The sequence below is a fragment of the Octopus sinensis genome, linkage group LG14, assembly GCF_006345805.1.
Source record: "Octopus sinensis linkage group LG14, ASM634580v1, whole genome shotgun sequence".
Taxonomy (NCBI): domain Eukaryota; kingdom Metazoa; phylum Mollusca; class Cephalopoda; order Octopoda; family Octopodidae; genus Octopus; species Octopus sinensis.
In genome coordinates this window covers 66,266,665-66,289,427 of record NC_043010.1, presented here as the reverse complement: position 1 = coordinate 66,289,427, position 22,763 = coordinate 66,266,665, and the positions used below count along the sequence as shown (strand labels likewise).

Genomic DNA, 22,763 nt, shown 5'->3' with positions numbered 1-22,763 from the left:
ATGGAGGAAGCAGGTTAAGGAGCGGGGTTCGACACTTTTGAGAGAGCACGTATTCTGCATGAAGAACTTAAGCGTGCTGCTCGAAAGCGCACTGCTAGTGTAGTGATGGGGAAAGCTTTGTTTGCAATCGTGTATGCTTGTGAAGAGCAGGGCCCTTTAGCCACCAACAGAGCCGCAAATGCAAAATATAAGTTAGTCCTAGAGTGCACGATGTTCCTGAAGGTCAGCAATAGTCTTCCTCAGTCACGAGTGGATAGCCATCACATACGCGCACACACACACACATATTTTTTATTATAGGCACATGGCTGGGAATCTTGGAGGAGAGAGTTAGTCGATTACCTCAACTCCAGTACTTGAGTGGTACTTATTTTATCGACCCTAAAAGGATGAAAACAAAAACAACCTTGGCAGAATTTGAACTCAAAATGTAAAACCAGAAGAAATGCTGTGAAGCATTTTGTCTGGCATGCTAACGATTCTGCCAGTTTGCCAACTTACACACACACACGGGTATGTACGTACATACATATATACATACACACACACATATCCTTTCTGCTAGAGTCACAAGGCTTGAAATTTTGGAGGAGGGGTTCAGGTGATTACATCGAACCCCAGTGCTCAAGTGTTACTTATTTTATCAATCCTAAAAAGATGAAAGCAAAGTCATCCTTGGTGGAATTTGAACTCAGAACATAAAGCTGGAAGAAATATTGTGAGGCATTTTGTCCAGCATGCTGACAATTCTGCCAGCTTGCTACCTTCTTTTTTCATTCATTCATACACACACAACCATTAGTTATGATAATGACATCTGGTTCAGTATACTGATGTCGAAATAGAGGGTTAGAAGAGTCTGTAAATTTACAGATACACATTTCTTAAATTTGCTATCACCATCCTGATCAATATGATGACTTGTTTACGATTTTTTTTTTTTTTTGTCAAAGTGGTGAGAAAAGTTCTCATTGACTCTTACACAAATACACACATATATTGGTAGATTAAAAGGATTGACTTATTAATTTATTCTTTCTTATACTGAAATCCTGTTCATATTTTAAAAAACATTTGGTCTTGTGTGTATGAGGGAGAGAGAGAGAAAGAGAATTCTCAATGAATGACAATCTCCTGATATTGGAAGCAAGAATGCTTTGCTTTCATGAGGGTCAGTCAATAGACCATTCCCAAGTAACAACAAGTACCACCTTACTTCTAGTCAGATGTCTAGAGCCATCAAGGAAGCGTATATGCGGTCATCCAACCTGCTAGAAATAGCAGAAATTCCTTGCATATCACACCCTACCATCTATAACAAAATAAGAGAACGTTAAATGATGTGGTCCTGAATATAGTTTATCTAAAAACAAAAAAAAAAAAGAGAGAGATGGAATGGTCATGGCTGGAATACCTTTCATCAAGGGTGACCAAGGGTTACATGACTAGGAATGTCTTCCAAAAAGAAGCAAACTCACCAAAGCACCATTTGACTATAAACATACTAGATTTTTTGCTTGAAGCATTCTTAGTCAGAGATAAACAAATGTAAATGTGATTAAAGATCTTTTATTGATCTTAGCCATTAGGATGTGGCCATGCTAGAGCAACATCTTTCACTCACTGACCACCCCACTCAGGAATGGGAGGATTTTTTTTTATTGATGACAGCAACCTCAGTATTTTGCCGGATACATGTTAACTGAATATGCTCTCTTGTGAACCAGGTTACCCTTATATCACAAATTGATTTGTGATAACATGGGTCAACGATCAGTCAGAGATTCTGCTTGGAATGCAAAGATGTGGCCCCAGCAACCACCCACAATGCTCAGCTACTCAGAATGCTTTGACTACTGCTTTTGTTTACACAACTGTGCCATGAGGTGGCATATGTTTTGCACGGATTTACATACCCCCATTTGCATGGAACCAAAAAATACGAAGGCGCCCGATCCTAACAATGCAGACAAGTAAATCTTCCATAGGAAAAGGCAGAAACGATCAAGAAACTATGTGACTGTGGGAAGCTTCACTGCTGAGGGCCACGAGTCTGGTGTCACTGAATCTACCAGTCATTCCATTTACGAAGTGCGTGGAGACGATTTATTTATTTATCACTGTGTTTTTTGGAACTAAACCCCTGTGAATAACCAGAATAAATGTACGAATTTTATTGGCTACAGAGACGAGAGGATGAGTGAGAAAAGCAAAGATTGATCGCAGCTGAAAGGAATTAACCGCTACTGAACGAAATAGGATATTTATATAATTATCTTAGTTTCAGTAAGCCTCTAAATGCAAGATAACTATGACAGAACATTAAATATATAATTAAATATATAACTAAATATATAATTGTCTGCTTCATATTTAACATTTCTATGAATATTTCCTATTTTCCCGATTAGAATTTATTTAATTACTATTATCATATCCAATAAATATATTTCTCTTTCGTAGATATTAATACCCAAGGTGCCACATAGTGGGACTAAATCCGAAACTATGTGGTTGGGATACAAACGTCTCTCATCATCTTTTTTTCTATTTTATATTATATTAAACCATGACAGTTTTCACATGGTTTACCTTTTTCCAGTTTTAACCAAAAAAATTGGTTATATTTTATTAAACAATTGCAAGAGACAGGAGGTTGAGAAAAAAATATATATAATTAAAATAAATGGTACTCATTAAAAGAAAAAAATTTATCCTTCCTGATTTCGGTGTGAGGGTGTATGATCGTTTCCATCTTTAGAATGACGAGATTCTCTGCCGCTTGAAGACCTTGATGATGTCGAGGCTATGTCATTGTACTTTCTTTTTGATTTGTATCTAGAAAAGAAATGATTTATTGCAGACATGAATAGAACAGAAGTAGGAGAGAAAATGAAGTTATCTGACAGAAATTATGCGCTCATCAAGGCGGCGAGCTGGCAGAATCGTTAGCATGCCGGGCGAAATGCTTAGCGGTATTTTGTCTGCCGCTATGTTCTGAGTTCAAATTCCACCGAGGTCAAATTTGCCTTTCATCCTTTCGGGCTCGATAAATTAAGTACCAGTAACGCACTGGGGTCGATATAATCAACTTAATACCTATGTCTGTCCTTGTTTGTCCCCTCTGTGTTTATCCCCTTATGGGTAGTAAAGAAATAGATATTTCGTCTGCCGCTATGTTTTGAGTTCAAATTCCACCGAGGTCGACTTTGCCTTTCATCCTTTCGGGCTCGATAAATTAAGTACCAGTAACGCACTGAGGGCCAATGTAATTGACTTAATCCGTTTGTCTGTCCTTGTTTGTCCCCTCTGTGTTTAGACCCTTGGTGGGTAGTAAAGAAATAGGTATTTCGTCTGCCGCTATGTTCTGAGTTCAAATTCCACCGAGGTCGACTTTGTCTTTCATCCTTTCGGGGTCGATAAATTGAGTACCAGTTACGCACTGGGGGTCAATATAATCGACTTAATGCATTTGTCTGTCCTTGTTTGTCCCCTCTGTGTGTAGCCCCTTGTGGGCAGTAAATAAAATAAGAAATTACGTGCTCATATGACAAGGATGGCTGCTGACAGCTCCATAAAGAAGTGCCGATCTCTCAGAGTGGATGGAACATGTAATAGTGGGAGACACAGGAAAGCATTGGATAAAGTACTGAAGAGTGACCTCAGGAAGCTAAACCGTTCGGGTGAAATGACAAAGGACCGAGATACCTGGCACCTTGCTGTACTCAGGAAGACCTTTACTCCACAGCAGATATGCTAAGACCGATACTTCTTTCTGGTGGTGTAAAGCACTCATGGCAATGCCACATAAAAGTGCCCATGTGATGACATGTAAAAGTTCCCAAGTGCAGGAGTGGCTGTGTGGTAAGTAGCTTGCTAACCAACCACATGGTTCTGGGTTCAGTCCCACTGCGTGGCATCTTGGGCAAGTGTCTTCTGCTATAGCCCCGGGCCTACCAATGCCTTGTGAGTGGATTTGGTAGACGGAAACTGAAAGAAGCCTATCGTATATATGTATATATATATATATATATATATGTGTGTGTGTGTGTTTGTGTGTGTTTGTTTGTCCCCCTAGCATTGCTTGACAACCGATGCTGGTGTGTTTACGTCCCCGTCACTCAGCGGTTCAGCAAAAGAGACCGATAGAATAAGTACTGGGCTTACAAAGAATAAGTCCCAGGGTCGATTTGCTCGACTAAAGGCGGTGCTCCAGCATGGCCGCAGTCAAATGACTGAAACAAGTAAAAGAGTAAAGAGTAAGTGGCATCACATAAAAGTGCCTGTGGCAGTGCCACATAAAAGCAGTCAGTGGCATTAGGGAGGACATCTAGCTGTAGAAAGCATGCCAAATTAGACTGGAGTCTGGTGGCTTCTGATGGTCTTTACTCTATAGATATAATAAATTTTTCTTTAACTGACTTGTTCCATATTTTTTGAGTGTGTCCCCGCCCACATTTTGGGTGTGGCCCCGAAAACCAGGCTTTGAATCTGGCCCAGATACTAAAAAGGTCGAGAACCACTGCTGTAGACCCAGCATTTTCCCCAAATGGTTAAATTGTAAAAAGGAATTGAAATTGATACATGGTGCTCACCTTTCCCAGTGTGAATGTTTCAGATGGCCGAAGTCTTCAAGTGGTGCAATGACCTTAAGATATTTTGAGAGCTCCAGAAGTTCTCGGTCAGTGCTACGGTTCACATGAGCTGACTTGAAAGGTCGGATCTGAGGTGAGAAGAGAATAGGCAAGGTAATACAGTTAAACCTGAATACAACATTGGAAGTGAAGAGAGAAAAGATAGAAAGAAGAACAGGTGGGAGGGAAGAGGGAAGAGAGACGAAAGAGGCGATAAGAGGGGGCGAGAGAGAAGAAAAGGAAAGGGAGAGAGAGAGAGAATGCTCAGTGGTAGTTGTTTGATAAGGGTTTAAATAACAGTGAAAAGGGGTTAATAGTAATATCACATGACTAACTGGCTAAAGTTTAAAAAATACAAAACAAAAGCCATTCCCTTACTTTTAAACCACTCTGTGGATTCATCAGGAAGTTACGTCGGACATCATCGAACATGATAGTATTCTTTGCTGACCAGTGGCTGAATTTTCCCCAAATGACACCCAAAGGCTTGACCTGAAAGGAAATACAATAATAACGTTCAAATAAGCTCATATAGCATAGAATTATAATTCTTTTGTGTGCAGATGGTCAGGTTGGATGTTGGCCGCATTGGTTTCACTTGTCCAAGCAGGCAGGCTTAACAAAAGTCTCGGCTACTATTCTCCGTCTCCTCTAACTTCATCATCATCACCATTTTATATACATTTTCCATGCTGATATGGGTTGGACAGGTAGTTAGTTGAAATTGCTAGCCTTGTACCCTGTACCCTAACTACAGTCTGAGTTTGTTGTTATTTAGAACAACGTCTCTCATAGCCAAGTTGGAGGACCACATCTGTGTGTGTGTATGTGTCTCTCTCTCTCCCTCATTTAATTTTTTGCTTGGTTTTTGTGCCTTGATGCCCTTTTTTATCCCTAACCAAATCACAGGGTGTACCGGGTGTATTTTGATTGTGGTTGTTATGTCTATAACAAGGTTAAACAGTTTCCTCAACCTGATGTTGTCTTTGCTCAAGTACTCTCAAACTCTATAATTGTCTAAGAAGGAAAAAAGAACCATTTACATCATCAAATACTATTATATATATATATATATCATCATCATCATCATCATCATTTAACGTCCGCTTTCCATGCTAGCATGGGTTGGACGGTTCAACTGGGGTCTGGGGAGCCCGAAAGCTGCACCAGTCCAGTCAGATCTGGCAGTGTTTCTACAGCTGGATGCCCTTCCTAACGCCAACCACTCCGAGAGTGTAGTGGGTGATTTTATGTGCCACCGACACAGGTGCCAGACGAGGCTGGCAAACGGCCACGCTCGGATGGTGTTTTTTATGTGCCACCGACACAGGTGCCAGACGAGGCTGGCAGACGGCCACGCTCGGATGGTGTTTTTTATGTGCCACCGACACATATATATATATATATATTATATATATATATATATATATATATCATCATCATCATCATCATCATTTAACGTCCGCTTTCCATGCTAGCATGGGTTGGACGGTTCAACTGGGGTCTGGGGAGCCCGAAAGCTGCACCAGTCCAGTCAGATCTGGCAGTGTTTCTACAGCTGGATGCCCTTCCTAACGCCAACCACTCCGAGAGTGTAGTGGGTGATTTTATGTGCCACCGACACAGGTGCCAGACGAGGCTGGCAAACGGCCACGCTCGGATGGTGTTTTTTATGTGCCACCGACACAGGTGCCAGACGAGGCTGGCAGACGGCCACGCTCGGATGGTGTTTTTTATGTGCCACCGACACATATATATATATATATATATATATATACACACACACACGAGTTTCAGGTTCAATCCTATTGTGCAGCAGCTTGCATAGATGTCCTCTATCGTTGCTTTGGGCTGACCAAAACAGTGTGAGGAGATAAGGTACATGGAAATTAAAGGAAGCCCACCATATGTGTGTGTGTGTGTGTATGTATCTCCTTCTCTTGACACCACCTGCTAACTGTAAACAAATGTTACTGTTATACAAGCAACATTTGTAATTTCCCATGGAAACATATCCGGCTATAGTGCCGTTCATGTTTGAAGTTCAGAGAAAAATAGTTTGAAGGTCTGAGAAAAACCTGCATCATCATCATTGTCTATTGCACTTCTGGATCATCATCATCATTGTTTAACATCCGTTTTCCATGCTAGCATGGGTTGGACGCAAATAAATAAATGAAACAACATATAAAGGCGCAGGAGTGGTTGTGTGGTAAGTAGCTTGCTAACCAACCACATGGTTCCGGGTTCAGTCCCACTGCGTGGCATCTTGGGCAAGTGTCTTCTGCTATAGCCCCGGGCTGACCAATGCCTTGTGAGTGGATTTGGTAGACGGAAACTGAAAGAAGACTGTCGTATATATGTATATATATATATAAGTGTGTGTGTATATGTTTGTGTGTCTGTGTTTGTCCCCCTAGCATTGCTTGACAACCGATGCTGGTGTGTTTATGTCCCCGTCACTTAGCGGTTCGGCAAAAGAGACCGATAGAATAAGTACTGGGCTTACAAAAGAATAAGTCACGGGGTCGAGTTACTCGATTAAAGGCGGTGCTCCAGCATGGCCGCAGTCAAAATGACTGAAACAAGTAAAAGAGTAAAAGAGTATAAAAGAAAACACACAAACACACACACATATATATATATACACAAAATGTTACTGACCTTGACAACTCCATATTTTGGAGTGTGTACGCTAATCATAGCCATATAGTCGAGCATGAAGGTTATCCTGTAGTTTACATGACTAGTTACCCCGAGTTCTTTCATCTTAATCTCAATCCATTTCATCGTGGTCGCCGCTGACAGAAGGGGAAAGACAACACAGATTTAAAAGATGACATATAAAAGATGGCCCCAGCATGGCAGCAGCCCATGGGCTGGAACAAGCAAAAGAGTATAATGTATGAGAACAATGCAACATAATGACACGAAAGGCAACACACAACAACAACAACAACAACAAATACACAATGTTCATCGTGTTTGTTTATTAAGCACTTCTTTTCAAATATTTGTTATAGTTAACCCATCACCTCTATAAATTTGACACTGGTTAACCCTTTCATTACTTTATTTCTGTTTCTTTCAATTAATTTTAAATATAACAAAAAACTTAGTAAAATAACTTAGTTATCATTAAGCTAGTGTTAGGAACATAAATTGTGACTAAGGCTTGGTGGAAGATTTTAATTCAAAACTTATGAAAACAAGAAATTTGTACTCAGAGCCAGAGCTGGTTTCAGCTGGGTTGGTAACGAAAGGGTTAAGAATTGTTTCTCTATTATATATTTTAACCCTTTTATTACCATATTTCTGTTAAGATGCTCTGTGTTTCTTTCAATTAATTTTAAATATAACAAAGAATTTAGTAAAATAACTTAGTTATCATTAAGCTAGTGTTAGGAACATAAATTGTGACTAAGGCTTGGTGGAAGATTTTAATTCAAAACTTATGAAAACAAGAATTTGTATTGAGAGCCAAAGGTAGTTTCAGCCAGGTTGGTATCGAAAGGGTTAATGACTCATTGTTGTTGTCAAGTCAACAGTGGAAACATTGTCCCTGGCATCGTCATTTGATAGTCTATTTTCCAATCTGGCATGGGTTGGACAGTTTGACAAGGAACTGGCAAGGCGGAGAGCTGCACCAGGCTCCAACTATCTATTTTGGTATGGTTTCAACAGCTTGATGCCTTTCCTAACACCTAACTCATGATTCTCTACATATTTGCACTCAAAACTAGTTTTAAAACTTTGTAATGTCAATCCACATTTATTCAGATCAAAGTTTCTAACTTTGGTCCACATTTATTATGATTATCATCTAGATCATCTTCATTTAACAAAACTTGGCATGGGCTCAGTTGTGGCTGTGTGGTAAGTAGTTTGCTTACCAACCTGGTTCTGGGTGCTTTTTACATGCTACTGGCACAGGAGTCGGTCAGGCAGCCCTGGCAGCGATCACATTCGGATAGTACTTTTTACATGCCACTGGCATGGGAACCAGTTAGGGATTACTGTCATTAGCTACGTTCAGATGGTGCTTTTTACATATCACTGGCACAGGAGCCAGTCAAGCGGCCCAGGCATTGATCACATTTGGATAGTGCTTTTTACGTGCCACCGTCACGGGTGCTAGTCAGGGGGTACTGTCATCGGCCACGTTCAGATAGTGCTTTTTATGTGCCACCGTCGTGGGAGCCAGTCAGGAGGTACTGTCATTGGCCATGTTCAGATGGTGCGTTTTATGTGCCACTGTCATGGGAGCCAGTCAAGGGGTACTGTCATCGGCCACATTCAGATAGTGCTTTTTATGTGCTACCGGCATGGGAGCCAGTCAGGAGGTACTGTCATAGGCCCCGTTAAGATGGTGCGTTTTATGTGCCACTGTCATGGGAGCCAGTCGGGAGGTGCTGTCATTGGCCACATTCAGATGGTGCATTTTATGTGCCACTGTCATGGGTGCCAGTCAGGAGGTGCTGTCATCGGCCACATTCAGATGGTGCTTTTTATGTGCCACCGGCATGGGAGCCAGTCAGGAGGTACTGTCATAGGCCCCGTTCAGATGGTGCGTTTTATGTGCCACTGTCATGGGAGCCAGTCGGGAGGTGCTTTCATTGGCCACGTTCAGATGGTGCTTTTTATGTGCCACTGGCATGGGAGCCACTCAAGAGGTACTGTCATCGGTCACGTTCGGATGGTGCTTTTTATGTGCCACCGGCATGGGAGCCAGTCAGGAGGTACTGTCATAGGCCCCGTTCAGATGGTGCGTTTTATGTGCCACTGTCATGGGAGCCAGTCGGGAGGTGCTTTCATTGGCCACATTCAGATGGTGCTTTTTATGTGCCACTGGCATGGGAGCCACTCAAGAGGTACTGTCACTGTCATCGTTCACGTTCGATGGTGCTTTTTATGTGCCACCGTCACGGGAGCCAGTCAAGGGGTACTGTCATCGGCCACGTTCGGATGGTACTTTTTATGTGCCACCGTCACGGGAGCCAGTCAGGGGGTACTGTCATCGGACACGTTCGGATGGTGCTTTTTATGTGCCACCGTCACGGGAGCCAGTCAGGGGGTACTGTCATCGGCCACGTGTTCAGATGGTGCTTTTTATGTGCCACCGTCACGGGAGCCAGTCAGGGGGTACTATCATTGGACACGTTCGGATGGTGCTTTTTATCTGCCACCGTCACGGAAGCCAGTCAGGGCGTACTGTCATCGGCCACGTGTTCAGATGGAGCTTATTATGTGCCACCGTCACGGGAGCCAGTCAGGGGGTACTGTCATCGGACACGTTCAGATGGTGCGTTTTATGTGCCACTGTCATGGGAGCCAGTCGGGAGGTGCTTTCATTGGCCACATTCAGATGGTGCTTTTTATGTGCCACTGGCATGGGAGCCACTCAAGAGGTACTGTCATCGGTCACGTTCGGATGGTGCTTTTTATGTGCCACCGTCACGGGAGCCAGTCAAGGGGTACTGTCATCGGCCACGTTCGGATGGTACTTTTTATGTGCCACCGTCACGGGAGCCAGTCAGGGGGTACTGTCATCGGACACGTTCGGATGGTGCTTTTTATGTGCCACCGTCACGGGAGCCAGTCAGGGGGTACTGTCATCGGCCACGTGTTCAGATGGTGCTTTTTATGTGCCACCGTCACGGGAGCCAGTCAGGGGGTACTATCATTGGACACGTTCGGATGGTGCTTTTTATGTGCCACCGTCACGGAAGCCAGTCAGGGCGTACTATCATCGGCCACGTGTTCAGATGGTGCTTATTATGTGCCACCGTCACGGAGCCAGTCAGGGGGTACTGTCATCGGACACGTTCAGATGGTGCTTTTTATGTGCCACCGTCATGGGGGCCAGTCAGGGGGTACTGTCATTGGTCACGTTCAGATGGTGCTTTTTATGTGCCACCATCACGGGAGTCGGTCAGGGGGTACTGTCATCGGACACGTTCGGATGGTGCTTTTTATGTTCCACCGTCACGGGAGCCAGTCAGGGGGTACTGTCATTGGCCACGTTCAGATGGTGCTTTTTATGTGCCACCAGCATGGGAGCCAGCCAGGCGGACCTGTGAATGAATAATGCATAACAAAGAATGGAGGTACTCTACAATAACAGCATCAACAATTCTTATCAATACAACATGAGCTGAAACAAAATTATCATTGGAAATAAAATCAACTACTCACACCATATAACAATGTCGTAATCTTCATAGGCAGCTGTGAGGAATTCGTGAAGAAATGGTCGCATCAGTTCTTCTGCTCGTTCTGCAACTGACTTGTGATCTGTGTAAGACAAAAACGACAATGGTTAGTTATTAATTATTTTCTTATGTCATAGTAAAGTTTCCATGGCTGTGTGGTAAGTAGCTTGCTCACCAACCACATGGTTCCTGGTTCAGTCCCACTGCGTGACACCTTGGGCAAGTGTCTTCTACTATAGCCTCAGGCTGACCAAAGCCTTGTGAGTGGATTTGGTAGACGGAAACTGAAAGAAGCCCATCGTCTATATACATACATACATTATATATATATATATATATATATATATATATATATATATATAATATATATATGTATGTGTGCGTATATGTTTGTGTGTCTGTGTTTGTCCCCTAACATCACTTGTCCCCGTAACTTAGCGGTTCGGCAAAAGAGACCAATAGAATAAGTACTAGGCTTACAAAGACTAAGTCCTGGAGTCGATTTGCACGACTAAAGGCAGTGCTCCAGCATGGCCACAGTCACATGACTGAAACAAGTAAAAGAGTAAAGAATAAAGAGTATATTATTGACTTACCAAACAGAGTATAATCAATATCCAACACCAACAGCTTTTTCCCATCTCTGGGTGGGTTTAAAACGGTCACATTATAATCTCTGACACGCTTTTCAATTTTAGCAAGGTGCTCTTCCCTTCAAAATAAAAATTGGCAAATAGTCAAAAATATGTTTATTTGAATAGCAACAGCAACAACAATAATAATGATGGACTCTCCTGTTGAAGATGATGTGTAAGGGTTCAGTGTTTGCTTAATGACCTGTACAAATGATTTGTTTATTGTGATCAAATGTTTGTGCTGAACATTAGCTGACTTCCACCATCAAATTGACGTTGTCTGAACAGATGCATAGTGTACCATGTGTCAGGTGTCAAAATGATTGCAGAGGGCTGGCTGACTGGTCCTGTGCCGGTGGCACATAAAAAGCACCATCCAAGTGTGGCTGATGCCAGTACCACCTGACTGCCTGTGCCGGTGGCACGTAAAAAGCACCATCCAAGTGTGGCCAAAGCCAGTACCACCTGCCTGGCTCCTGTGCTGGTGGCACGTAAAAAGCACCATCCAAGTGTGGCCGATGCCAGTACCACCTGACTGCCTGTGCTGGTGGCACGTAAAAAGCACCATCCAAGTGTGGCCAAAGCCAGTACCACCTGACTGGCTCCTGGGTCGGTGGCATGTAAAATGCACCATCCAAGTGTGGTCGATGCCAGTACCACCTGACTGGCTCCTGTGCTGGTTGCACGTAAAAAACACCCACTACACTCTCAGAGTGGTTGGCATTAGGAAGGGCATCCAGCTGTAGAATCACTGCCAGATCAGATTGGAGCCTAGTGCAGCCTTCTTTCTCGTCCGCCCTCAGTCAAACTGACCAACCCATGCCAGCATGGAAAACGGACGTTAAACGACAATGGTATTTTGTCTGTCTTCACGTTCTGTCACAGTCGACTTTGTCTTTCATCCTTTTGGGGTTGATAAATTAAGTACCATTTGTATACTGGGGTCAATCTAATTGACCAGCCCCCTCCCTCAAAATTTCGGGCTTTGTGCCTAGAGTAGAAAAGAATATTATCATCATCATTTTTATTATTAATAATAATAATCCTTTCTACTAAAGGTACAAGGCCCGAAATTTTGGGGGAGGATGCACCAGTTGATTAGATTGACCCCAGTATGCAAATGGTATTTATTTCATCAACCCTGAAAGGATGAAAGGCAAAGTCAACCTCGGCAGAATTTGAACTCGGAACATGAAATTGGACAAAATGCTGCTAATCATTTTGCCTGGCATGTTAACAATTCTGCCAGAAAAACAACAACAACATCTAAGATAAGCATAATATTACAGGTTTTAGTGCGAGGGTGGGTTTAACTGACACCTGTACTGGCATGATGCTATGTTATTTCAATGCACAAAAAGTGAATCATAGTCTCTACAGTAGACAGATATACCAGTAAAGTTGTTTAACACTTGAGAACATCAAACTGGAAACTGGTTCTTACCTATTTTCAATAGAAATCTCTTCATCTTCCATCTCAAAATCATTGACTAAATTTGATAAATTTTTAGGTGGTTCTTGCATTTCAGCCTAGACATTAAAACACAGAAAAAAAAAATCAAATTGTTAGAAAGGAGATATTTCATCTCATACTGTTAACATGTTTTTGCCCAAAGTTTTTATATAAAAATTCTCCCTATATATATATATATATATATATATATAGGGAGAATTCACAAGATGAAGGCAGGTGGTATAGACAACAAACAGATGTATCAGTTTAACGCTTGGGAAGTGAAAAGGTCTGTAATGTTTCGAGCCTACACTCTTGCACAGAAAGAAACAAGGAGAGAAAATAAAGAATATGTAGTGACTAGCGATCTATCATGACGAACGCCAGACAGAAGGGGAGATAATAAAGTAGTGGTGATCCCAAAAGGAAGGAGCGCATGCATGTGTATAAGAGAGCATGTATGTGCGTGTGGAAGAGGGGTGGTGACCTTGATGCGTGTGTGTGTGTATATGTAGGTGTGAAGATGTGGGGCTGGGAATATATATATATATATATACATACACACACACACATATATGTATATATGTGTGTGTGTGTGTGTATATATATATATATATATATTCCCAGCCCCACATCTTCACACCTACATATACACACACACACGCATCAAGGTCACCACCCCTCTGCCACACGCACATAATGCTCTCTTATACACATGCATGCGCTCCTTCCTTTTGGGATCACCACTACTTTATTATCTCCTCTTCTGTCTGGCATTCGCCATGATATATATATATATATATATATATATATATATATACATACATACATACAAGGGGTTGCTGAAAAGTTCCTAGCTTTAAGGGTATCACAAAAGGACTAGTTAGAGGCCCAACCTGCCAAGTTCTTTTACACAGCTTAGTAAAACTGAAGGGCCACTGAATATACAGGTGGGAAGTATATACGCCATGCAAATTGGGAAACTGGCCCTTATGAGTCAGCAGGACTCGAGATGATAACTTTCCCTTTTTTTTTTAATAACATTGCTGATAATGATGCTTATTTACTATGATCATACAGTGTACAAGTGAACAGCAGAATCTGTCAAGAACCCTAGGATTCATCAGGAGTTTGGCCTTGTTTCCATGGCGATGAAGTAACTGAGATCACAACACTCATCTCCTGAATGGGATGCCGGTCGATCAAAGGGTCAACTTGCTTGTTACTGCTGTTACTCATTTTCAGCTGAGTGGACTGGAGCAATATGAAATGAAGTGTTTTGCTCAAGAACACAAGGCATCACCCAGTCCAGAGATTGAAACCACAATCTTGTGAATGTCAGTGCAACTCATGAACCACTAGGCCATATGCCTCCAGATAAAGCAAAGTAAAAAAAAAGAGTGTAAAAAAAAATAATTTACCAAAACGTCTTCTCTGGAACCCATCATCATTATTTTGAGATTAGGTTTGAGTTTTAAGGTTCCAAGTTGAATGTCATCCTCTGGAGGTCGACCTGGAATAATAAACAATTAGATAGGGGATATTTTGTTCTTTGTACATTGGTGAAAATACCATTTTACATTGGACTTATAGGAACAACAAAAGACACAATAACAATTACCATATTTGATAGTATATAAGATGCAGCATTTTCCTTCCAAAAATTCTCAAAAATTCCACCCCAAGTCTTATATGCAATGCTAGGCCTCCCATAAGCTTTAAGGCACTACAGCATTTATTCTTGAATATGTGCAGAAGAAATTGGGGTGTTGTGTCTAATATGCCAGTGTGTCTTTTATGCCGTCAAATATGGTGACGGTGATAGTTGTCATTTGCAACTAAGTAAGACTTGGTGGTGTGTAAATTGTTATATTTAAAATTAATTGAAAGAAACACAGAGAATCTCAACAGAAATATGGTAACAAAAGGGCTAAAGGGTTAAAAAAGCAACATAAAGCCTCTTAATAGGAACATTGAAAAGCGGATGGATACTGCTGCTAATCGCTCCCACTGGAGACAGGAGCTAGACGAAGATTTTGAAAATACGAGAGGAGAGGCTGGGGATTGCTGGAAGGAAAAAAGCAAATTTACCAAAAAGAGCAACCAGAACAAGACTAGTGGCGAACCGCACCTTTAAGTGTAGTCGCTGTGATCAGGACTGTCCCGCACATGGTGACCTCTATGATTACAACAGATGTTGTTCTGCCAACAAAGTCAAAAGAAGAGTTTCTAGGAGCAGATCCATGGTCCCACAAGATTAATATTGCCTTTTCCAATTTTATCTCACATAGTCATGAAACTAGTAATTTAAAAGGTGGAGTTAGTTGAGTAACCCATTAACATTTATACTGGCCACATCCATCCTAAAGATTCTGTTTTATGTTCAGACTGGCCAGATTTTGGCCTCCTGCACTGACCCTGTCATTCTAAAACATACAATAAGACCATTGAAATCTCAAAGCTGCAAGATAATGCATAATTAATTCAAAACAATGTGAATAAATAAACATTATAGGTGCAGAAGTGGCTGTGTGGTAAGTAGCTTGCTTACCAACCACACAATTCCAGGTTCAGTCTCACTGCGTAGTACCTTGGGCAAGTGTCTTCTACTATAGCCTTGTGAGTGGATTTGGTAAGCAGAAACTGAAAAGAAGCCTGACATATATAGATACACACACACACACATATAGATATATATATATAGATACACACACACACACACACACATATATATATATACACACACATAAATGCATCATCATCTAATGTCCATTTTCCATGCTGGCATGGGTTGGACAGTTTGACTTAGGTCTGGAGAGCCAGTGGCTGAACCAGGATCCAATCTGATCTGGCAGTGTTTCTAAAGCTGGATGCCCTTCCTAACACCAACCACCCTGAGAGCATAGTGGGTGCTTTTTATGTGCCACTGGCACAGATGCCAGTGGCAGGCCTGGCATTGATCATGCTGAGAGAGTGCTTTTTACATGACACCGGCACGGGAGCCAGTCGGGGGTACTGGCCACAGGCCACAGCTATGATTTTGGTTTTACTTAACTCAACAGGTCTTCTCAAGCATATCATATCGCCCAACGCATCAAGCGTACTTTTAAATTGGCTGGACATGCAACACTGGCATCGGCCATAGCTACAGTGTCTGTGTTTGTCCTCCACCATCACTTGACAATTAGTACTGCAATACTGGTGTGTTTACATCCCCGTAACTTAGTGGTTCAGCAAAAGAGGCCAATAGAATAAGTACTAGGCTTACAAAGAATAAGTCCTAGGATTGATTTGTTTGAGTAAAAGGCGGTGCTCCAGCATGGCCGCAGTCAAACAAATAAAAGAATTACATTCGATAAAGTCATCTGAATACTAAAAGGTTATTTCAACCTTGTCCAACATTTGACTGGTGCTTACTTATCAACCCTGGAAGGAAGAAAGGCAATGTTATCCTCAGTGGAAATTGAACTCGGAATAAACTTAAATATCGTTATTCTATTGGAATTTTATTCTGATCCAAAATTTGTAAAAGTATATCTCTTTCTCTTTTTACTTGTTTCAGTCATTTTGACTGCGGCCATGCTGGAGTACCGCCTTTTATCGAGCAACTCGACCAAGGGACTTATTCTTTGTAAGCCCAGTACTTATTCTATCGGTCTCTTTTGCCGAAGCGCTAAGTGACGGGGACATAAACACACCAGCATCAGTTGTCAAGCAATGCTAGGGGGACAAACACAGACATACAAACATACACATATATACGACGGGCTTCTTTCAGTTTCCGTCTACCAAATCCACTCACAAGGCTTTGGTCAGCCCGAGGATATAGTAGAAGACACTTGCCCAAGGTGCCACGCAGTGGGACTGAACCCGGAGCCATGTGGTTGGTAAACAAGCTACTTACCACACAGTCACTCCTGCTATATCGCTGAAAAATAAAAACTTTCCTAATTTCAATTAGTTTTTAAAATATTTAATATTATCATCTACGTAATAAAAAATGTCATCCACTATCTCGCTTGGTAAAGCAGATGGTACTCGGTTTCGAACGTGGGCTGTAAGCATTCGTCTGAAGTCTGATAAATCCACTAGATTAATATGGCTTAGGACTGCCTTCAAAATATTTGGCGGATGCGGATGAAATGTACATCCACTGAAAAAAAGTACCAGCGTATATCAGCTAACATACCCAAATGATCTCTCTGGTACTTATTGGTGACAGATAGGTAAAACAAAAGAAAGCATTCGGCAGATTTAAGTGCAGGGCTAAACCCCTGCAGTGAGTTTGAACTAAAAACTTCTGAGCTTGTACTCTACCTAACACCAGTATTACTAATACATCACACACCCAATGCACAATGTACGTGTGTCTACAAAAAAACAAAAACATATAGTCTTTAATAAAAGAATTATGATTTCAAAACAATGTCTGACTGAAGATATCCCCATAATAAACTTAACGATTGACGCGGACAGTTTTCAAATACGACCAGTGTCGACAGGGAATGGAACTCGGAACGACTGTTTGGAAGGCAACCACAGGGGAAGTTTCTGTGCGGACGCTCGAACTGCTAGAAATAACAGCGAAATCTCCCCCAAACAAATCACGCTTACTGTTTTGCATCGGGTAAGAAGACGATGGATAATGTTGTCCTATAAATCCTTAATAGGAAAGCATAGCCATGACTGGAATAATTTTGTTCATGGGTTTGCTCGATTGGGGTTGAACTAGAGCTAAATAAGAACAAAAACAACGATTTGATGGCAACCCTTTTCAGTGCGTGGGTGAAAAGGGAGAAAGAGGTGTGCTCATAGTCCTTAACTTTTAATTTATAATATTTATTAATTGCAACACGTATCATAAACAGGTAATAGCGGAACACAAACCACGTCTATAAACAGAAAAGGAATCTATGAAACACACCAATAAAGATATTATTTCTTCAAGGCCAATGGCTTTTGTACATTTCTCTCCCTATTCCTTATAATTCTTCATCCTTTCACGAAGGTTATGTTTGCTTATATTCAGTAATCATCAGAAGCCATAAGTTTTAATTAATGATGACAAACAAATCAAATTTAAATTCAGGCTAAAAAAAAAAAAATGATTTCGGTTTAATGTTTCTTGCACAGGCCTATATTTACACACACACACATGTTTATGTAATTTAAACTGATCACAAGGATTTGTACTTCATAATACGGCAGTTCTTCTCATACACAAAAAGAATCAGATGAACGATGATGATGATAATAATAATAATAATAATAATATTAATAATGCGCTTAACTTTATATTCCTAGATAAATTACTATGTCTTTTAAAATGAGATAAAAATAGATTTGGGTTCGTCAATCGAATCAAAATGAATGTTTGATGAAATCATTCATTACTAAGCTCTGATGTTTATAACAGCAATGTCATAGTTTCATAAAGGAAATTATTTTCCATCTTCTGACTCATTTCGGCAACGGTCACTCTTACTCATATTCCATTTTAATAAATGTAATAAATGACAGATTGCAATTATAATGGGTCGTCTATTATTTTAATTGCGTAAATTGAAGAAGATAATTATAATAAATTAATACATGCTAAGGGTCGCCACATCTTTTTTTTTCTTTCCTTTTCTTTAGTTCGTCTCCTAATTTTAAAAGGCTCGAATTCTAAGCCTGATTTAGGTTCCGAACAAGCTCGACTTCATCGAATCGTGCCTGCATTTTAAAATATAAAATTAAATAATCCTATATCTCTTCTAACCAGGCTGTAAATAGAAGGTTTTAAGTTAAAGGCAGTAAACATCAAAACAATGAACAGAACGATGAAATCCAAGCGCAAACCATTATACTGCAGGCCTAACAGCTTCTGTCTGTGAGGAAGAACTCCGGTCAAGTTCTGTATTTTGGACTTTAGATCTGCGACAGTGTTCGAACTCGTCAGATCGGTCAGTTTATACTCGTTTCCACTCCAGCGGACAGTCATCTCTACTGGGGTGTCTGCTGCCATCCTTGCAGACAAGACGGAACCGTTGACAATTCTCGACGTTGTTATTATTGATGAACAAAACACGAACTGATTGAGGGAGGGGACGTAGCCGGATATCCGGTTCGTACACGTGACTGCTACTTCCGGCCTACCGACGGCTCCGAACAGAATCTCTCGGCACGTGTTAACGTCCTCGTCCTCCCATCTTCTAACTAATCCTTTCTATCATAGGCGCAAGGCCTGAAATTTTGGTGGGAGGGGGTGCTAGTTCGATTACATCGAACCCCAGTGCTCAGACACCTTATTTTATCGACTGTGAAAAGATTAAAAGGCAAAGTTGACCTCGGCGGAATTTGAACTCAGAACGTAAAGACGGACGAAATGCCGCTAATCTTTTGTCCGTCGCAGTAACCATTCTGCCAGCTCGCCGCCTTCCCACATCTAAATAACACAGATACGACATTGACTTTTCGGACACTGGAGATCCGGAATCTCTTATAATCCCCGTTAATTTATGCCGAAGGAGACAAATATTCCAGATCTTTTCGGTTTGAACGGCAGTTTTTTAAAATAATTTCCACGTAACTAAACACTTTTAAACTTCGTATACTGGTAGAATGTGTTTATAAAACATCTATTTTCTTTTGGCTTTATTGAGAAAATTCTATAGTTTGTAAGATATTTGTTGTTTTTTTCCTTCAATTTCTGCAATTTCAACCAATCAATGACGACTATTGAGTTGAAAAACATTCTGTGCTGAATGAATATGTCCCTCGTTTAAGAAACAGATTGGGTTTATTTACATTTCTGAAGAAAAAAATATACCCTTCCCCCACCCCTAACCCTAAAAGAGATTGACATGCAATAGATCGATACTAGGGTCATAATTATGGGTGACAATTTCATATGACACCGCTAGAAAAAACTGCCGTTCAAACCGAAAAGATCCAATATACCCGGTGTCGAGTCAAAACAAAAGATTGCTACTTATTTCATCGACAACAGTGGAATTTGAACTTAGAATTTAAAAATGGACGAAATGCTGCTAAGCATGTTGCCAGCTCACCGCCTTAAATTAAGCAAATATTAAAATTTACTTGGATAATGAAATGAAATACAGGCACCGGAGCACTAGTATAAATTATTTTTTAAAATGTTGTTTCTCGAGCCTTGCCAGGCTCATAAGGGCCGTTTTCTCGGTTCCAGTGGCGTAGAAATTCCCCACCTGGACGGGACGCCGGTCCGTTGCAGGATTACTCACTTTTGCCAGCTGAGTAGACAGGAGCATCGTGAAATGAAGTGTTTTGCTCAAGAACATAACGCCACGCCCGGTCCAGGAATCGAAAGCACAACCTTACAATCATGAGTTCAACACCCTAACCACTAAACCACGTGCCTCCACAAGTATAAATTATACAAGTTTATTAATACTATACTGTGCAAGGTACCCGTAAATCAGTCTGATGGCCGCGGGTGTATGGCTATCTTTCATATTCAAACATAACCAAATAAGTATCACTGGGGTCGATGTGATCGACTCTGCTGCCTGTCCCTCGAAATTGCCGGCCCCGTGCCAAAATTTGAAATCAATATTTGTTTAATTTAAGGCAGTAAGCTGGTAGAATTGTTAACACGGCGGGTAAAAAGTTTAGCAGCATTTTATCTGTCTTCGTGTTCTGAGTTCAAATTACGCCGAGATTGACTTCTCCTTTGATACTTTTGGGGTCGACGAATTAAGTACCTGTTGGGCACTAGGGACGATGTAATCGACTTAACCCCATCCCCCTAAACTGCTGGCCTTGTGCCAAAATTTGAAACAAATAGTTGTTTAACTAGTACTTTATTTTAATGACTCTGGAAGAATAAGAATAGGTATTTCTAATATAGCCAGAAGGCTAGTAACTTTGAGGGGAGGGGCTGATTGGTTAAATTGAACCCAGTACATTATTTTATTGGCCTCTGAAGGCCAAAAGGCCAATTTGACGTTGGTAGGACTTGAACTCAGAACTTAAGTGGTCGTGACAACAATGGCTGTTGTAAGCTATTACTGTAGGCAATATGTGTTTTTTGTGGGGTCTGGGGGCAGCAAACAGAAGGGCTGACCTGGGTGGCACTGTAATGATTCCTCCATCTGACTCACTTTAATCGTTTAAGGGGAAGAGTTAGTCAGCACCTTTGTTCCCCTACTTGACTCGGACTCCATTTTATTGACTTTGTAAAGTTAAAAGGCAAAGTTGACCTCAACCAGATTTGAACTCAGAATCTAAAGAACCAAAACAAATACAGCCAGGTTCTTTTTCCCTTTTTTTTTTTTTCATTGCTTTAACAATTCTGCCAGCAGACCGACTCTGTTTCTTAAAAGTAATCATTAACAGTTCAGGCCTCATACTCAGCACTGGATTAGCCATTAAGCAAAATAAGCATGTGCTTAGGGTATTGCGGGAAGGAGGGGGCACCACAGAAATGGTAAATGGTTTAAGGCACAAAAGAAATCACTTTAAACTTGCTAAAATAATATTCAGGATGCTTTTATCTCTACTAAGTATAGATGCAGATGTGTTACCTAAGATTAATTTTGAGGATCTGATCCAGGACTTTGCAATTCAAAAAAGCAGGAGGAAACTTTTCAAATATAAATAAAGTGAAAGTATAAAAAATAATAAACATTATTTTCCCTCTTACTGGTTTGTTTTGTGTTGAAAAATAAAAATTTATTTTATGGTTTGTTATTGTTTATATTTTGAATTACATAATCTTTTAAGTGCTTTGGGCCTCAATGGGTCTTAAGCCAGCCCTGCTCATACTTTTCTTTTAAAGAAAATTTCTCTTGGTCATTTAACAATATGCAAATGTGAGAATATCAGTGAACCACCTAATTATAAATACCAGTACAAACATAAAACGTGTGTGTGTGTGTGTTTGTATGCCTATCTGACATTGAGACTTCAAAACAGGTTGTTATATTCATTAATTAATTCACAGACACACTCATACATATTAAGTGTGTGACAAGGATTGTTTTTAAACTCCCAGTAAATGATTAAAATTCAAAAGATAAACATACATTGAGTACTTTGCGTCTTTTATTTACACACTCCAACACTTTTATACAGGACTGACATAAGAAAAAAATGTTTGTATTCAGGGTGTTGAAAATGACACATACGTTCTTCGTTAACAAGTAACTTGAATATTATTTTCACTACATAAACTTTGGTTTGTAGTACTGAAATGAAATTTGCCATTTTTCCTGTGACTATTTCTATTCACTACACAGATAGACACAAAGTAGTGGGTGTTTGTAAACAAACAGGCACAGGAGTGGCTGTGTGGTAAGTAATTTGTTAACCGACCACATGGTTCTGGGTTCAGTCCTACTGCGTGGCACCTTGGGCAAGTGTCTTCTGCTATAGCCTCGGGGTGACCAAAAGCCTTGTGAGTGGATTTGGTAGATGGAAACTGAAAGAAGCCCATTGTATATATATATATATATATATATATGTGTGTGTCCGTAACTTAGGGATTCGGCAAAAGATACCGATAGAATAAGTATTAGGCTTACAAAGAAGTTCTGGGGTCGATTTGTTTGACTAAAGGTGGTGCTCCAGCATGGCCACGGTCAAATGACTGAAACAAATAAAAGAAGAAAGAAAAGAATAAAAGAATCTATATTTTTCTCATAATTATTTCAAAATATCTATATTTTATTTGAAAATATCCAAATATGTAAATAGAATTTAGAAGTCAATCTTGAAGCACCTCAGAGTAAACAATATTCATTGTGTAATTTTTTATTGGTGTCCGAATGAATAAATTGTTACTGCTTCCAAGTTGTGAGGAAGC

General features: G+C 40.7%; 1 protein-coding gene across 1 annotated transcript; it reads right to left on the bottom strand.

The window, feature by feature from the left end:
- Nucleotides 1–2,532: 2,532 nt before the first annotated feature.
- On the bottom strand, nucleotides 2,533–19,027 carry LOC115219154 (ubiquitin-like domain-containing CTD phosphatase 1). Its single transcript, XM_029789258.2, has 9 exons — nucleotides 18,776–19,027; nucleotides 14,356–14,447; nucleotides 12,926–13,011; nucleotides 11,443–11,558; nucleotides 10,830–10,928; nucleotides 7,299–7,435; nucleotides 5,013–5,126; nucleotides 4,596–4,723; nucleotides 2,533–2,838 (listed from the first exon to the last, which is right to left on the bottom strand). The coding sequence occupies exons 1-9, from the start codon at nucleotides 18,939–18,941 to the stop codon at nucleotides 2,712–2,714; spliced, it is 1,065 nt and encodes a 354-aa protein (XP_029645118.1). The 5' UTR covers nucleotides 18,942–19,027; the 3' UTR covers nucleotides 2,533–2,711.
- Nucleotides 19,028–22,763: the final 3,736 nt, after the last annotated feature.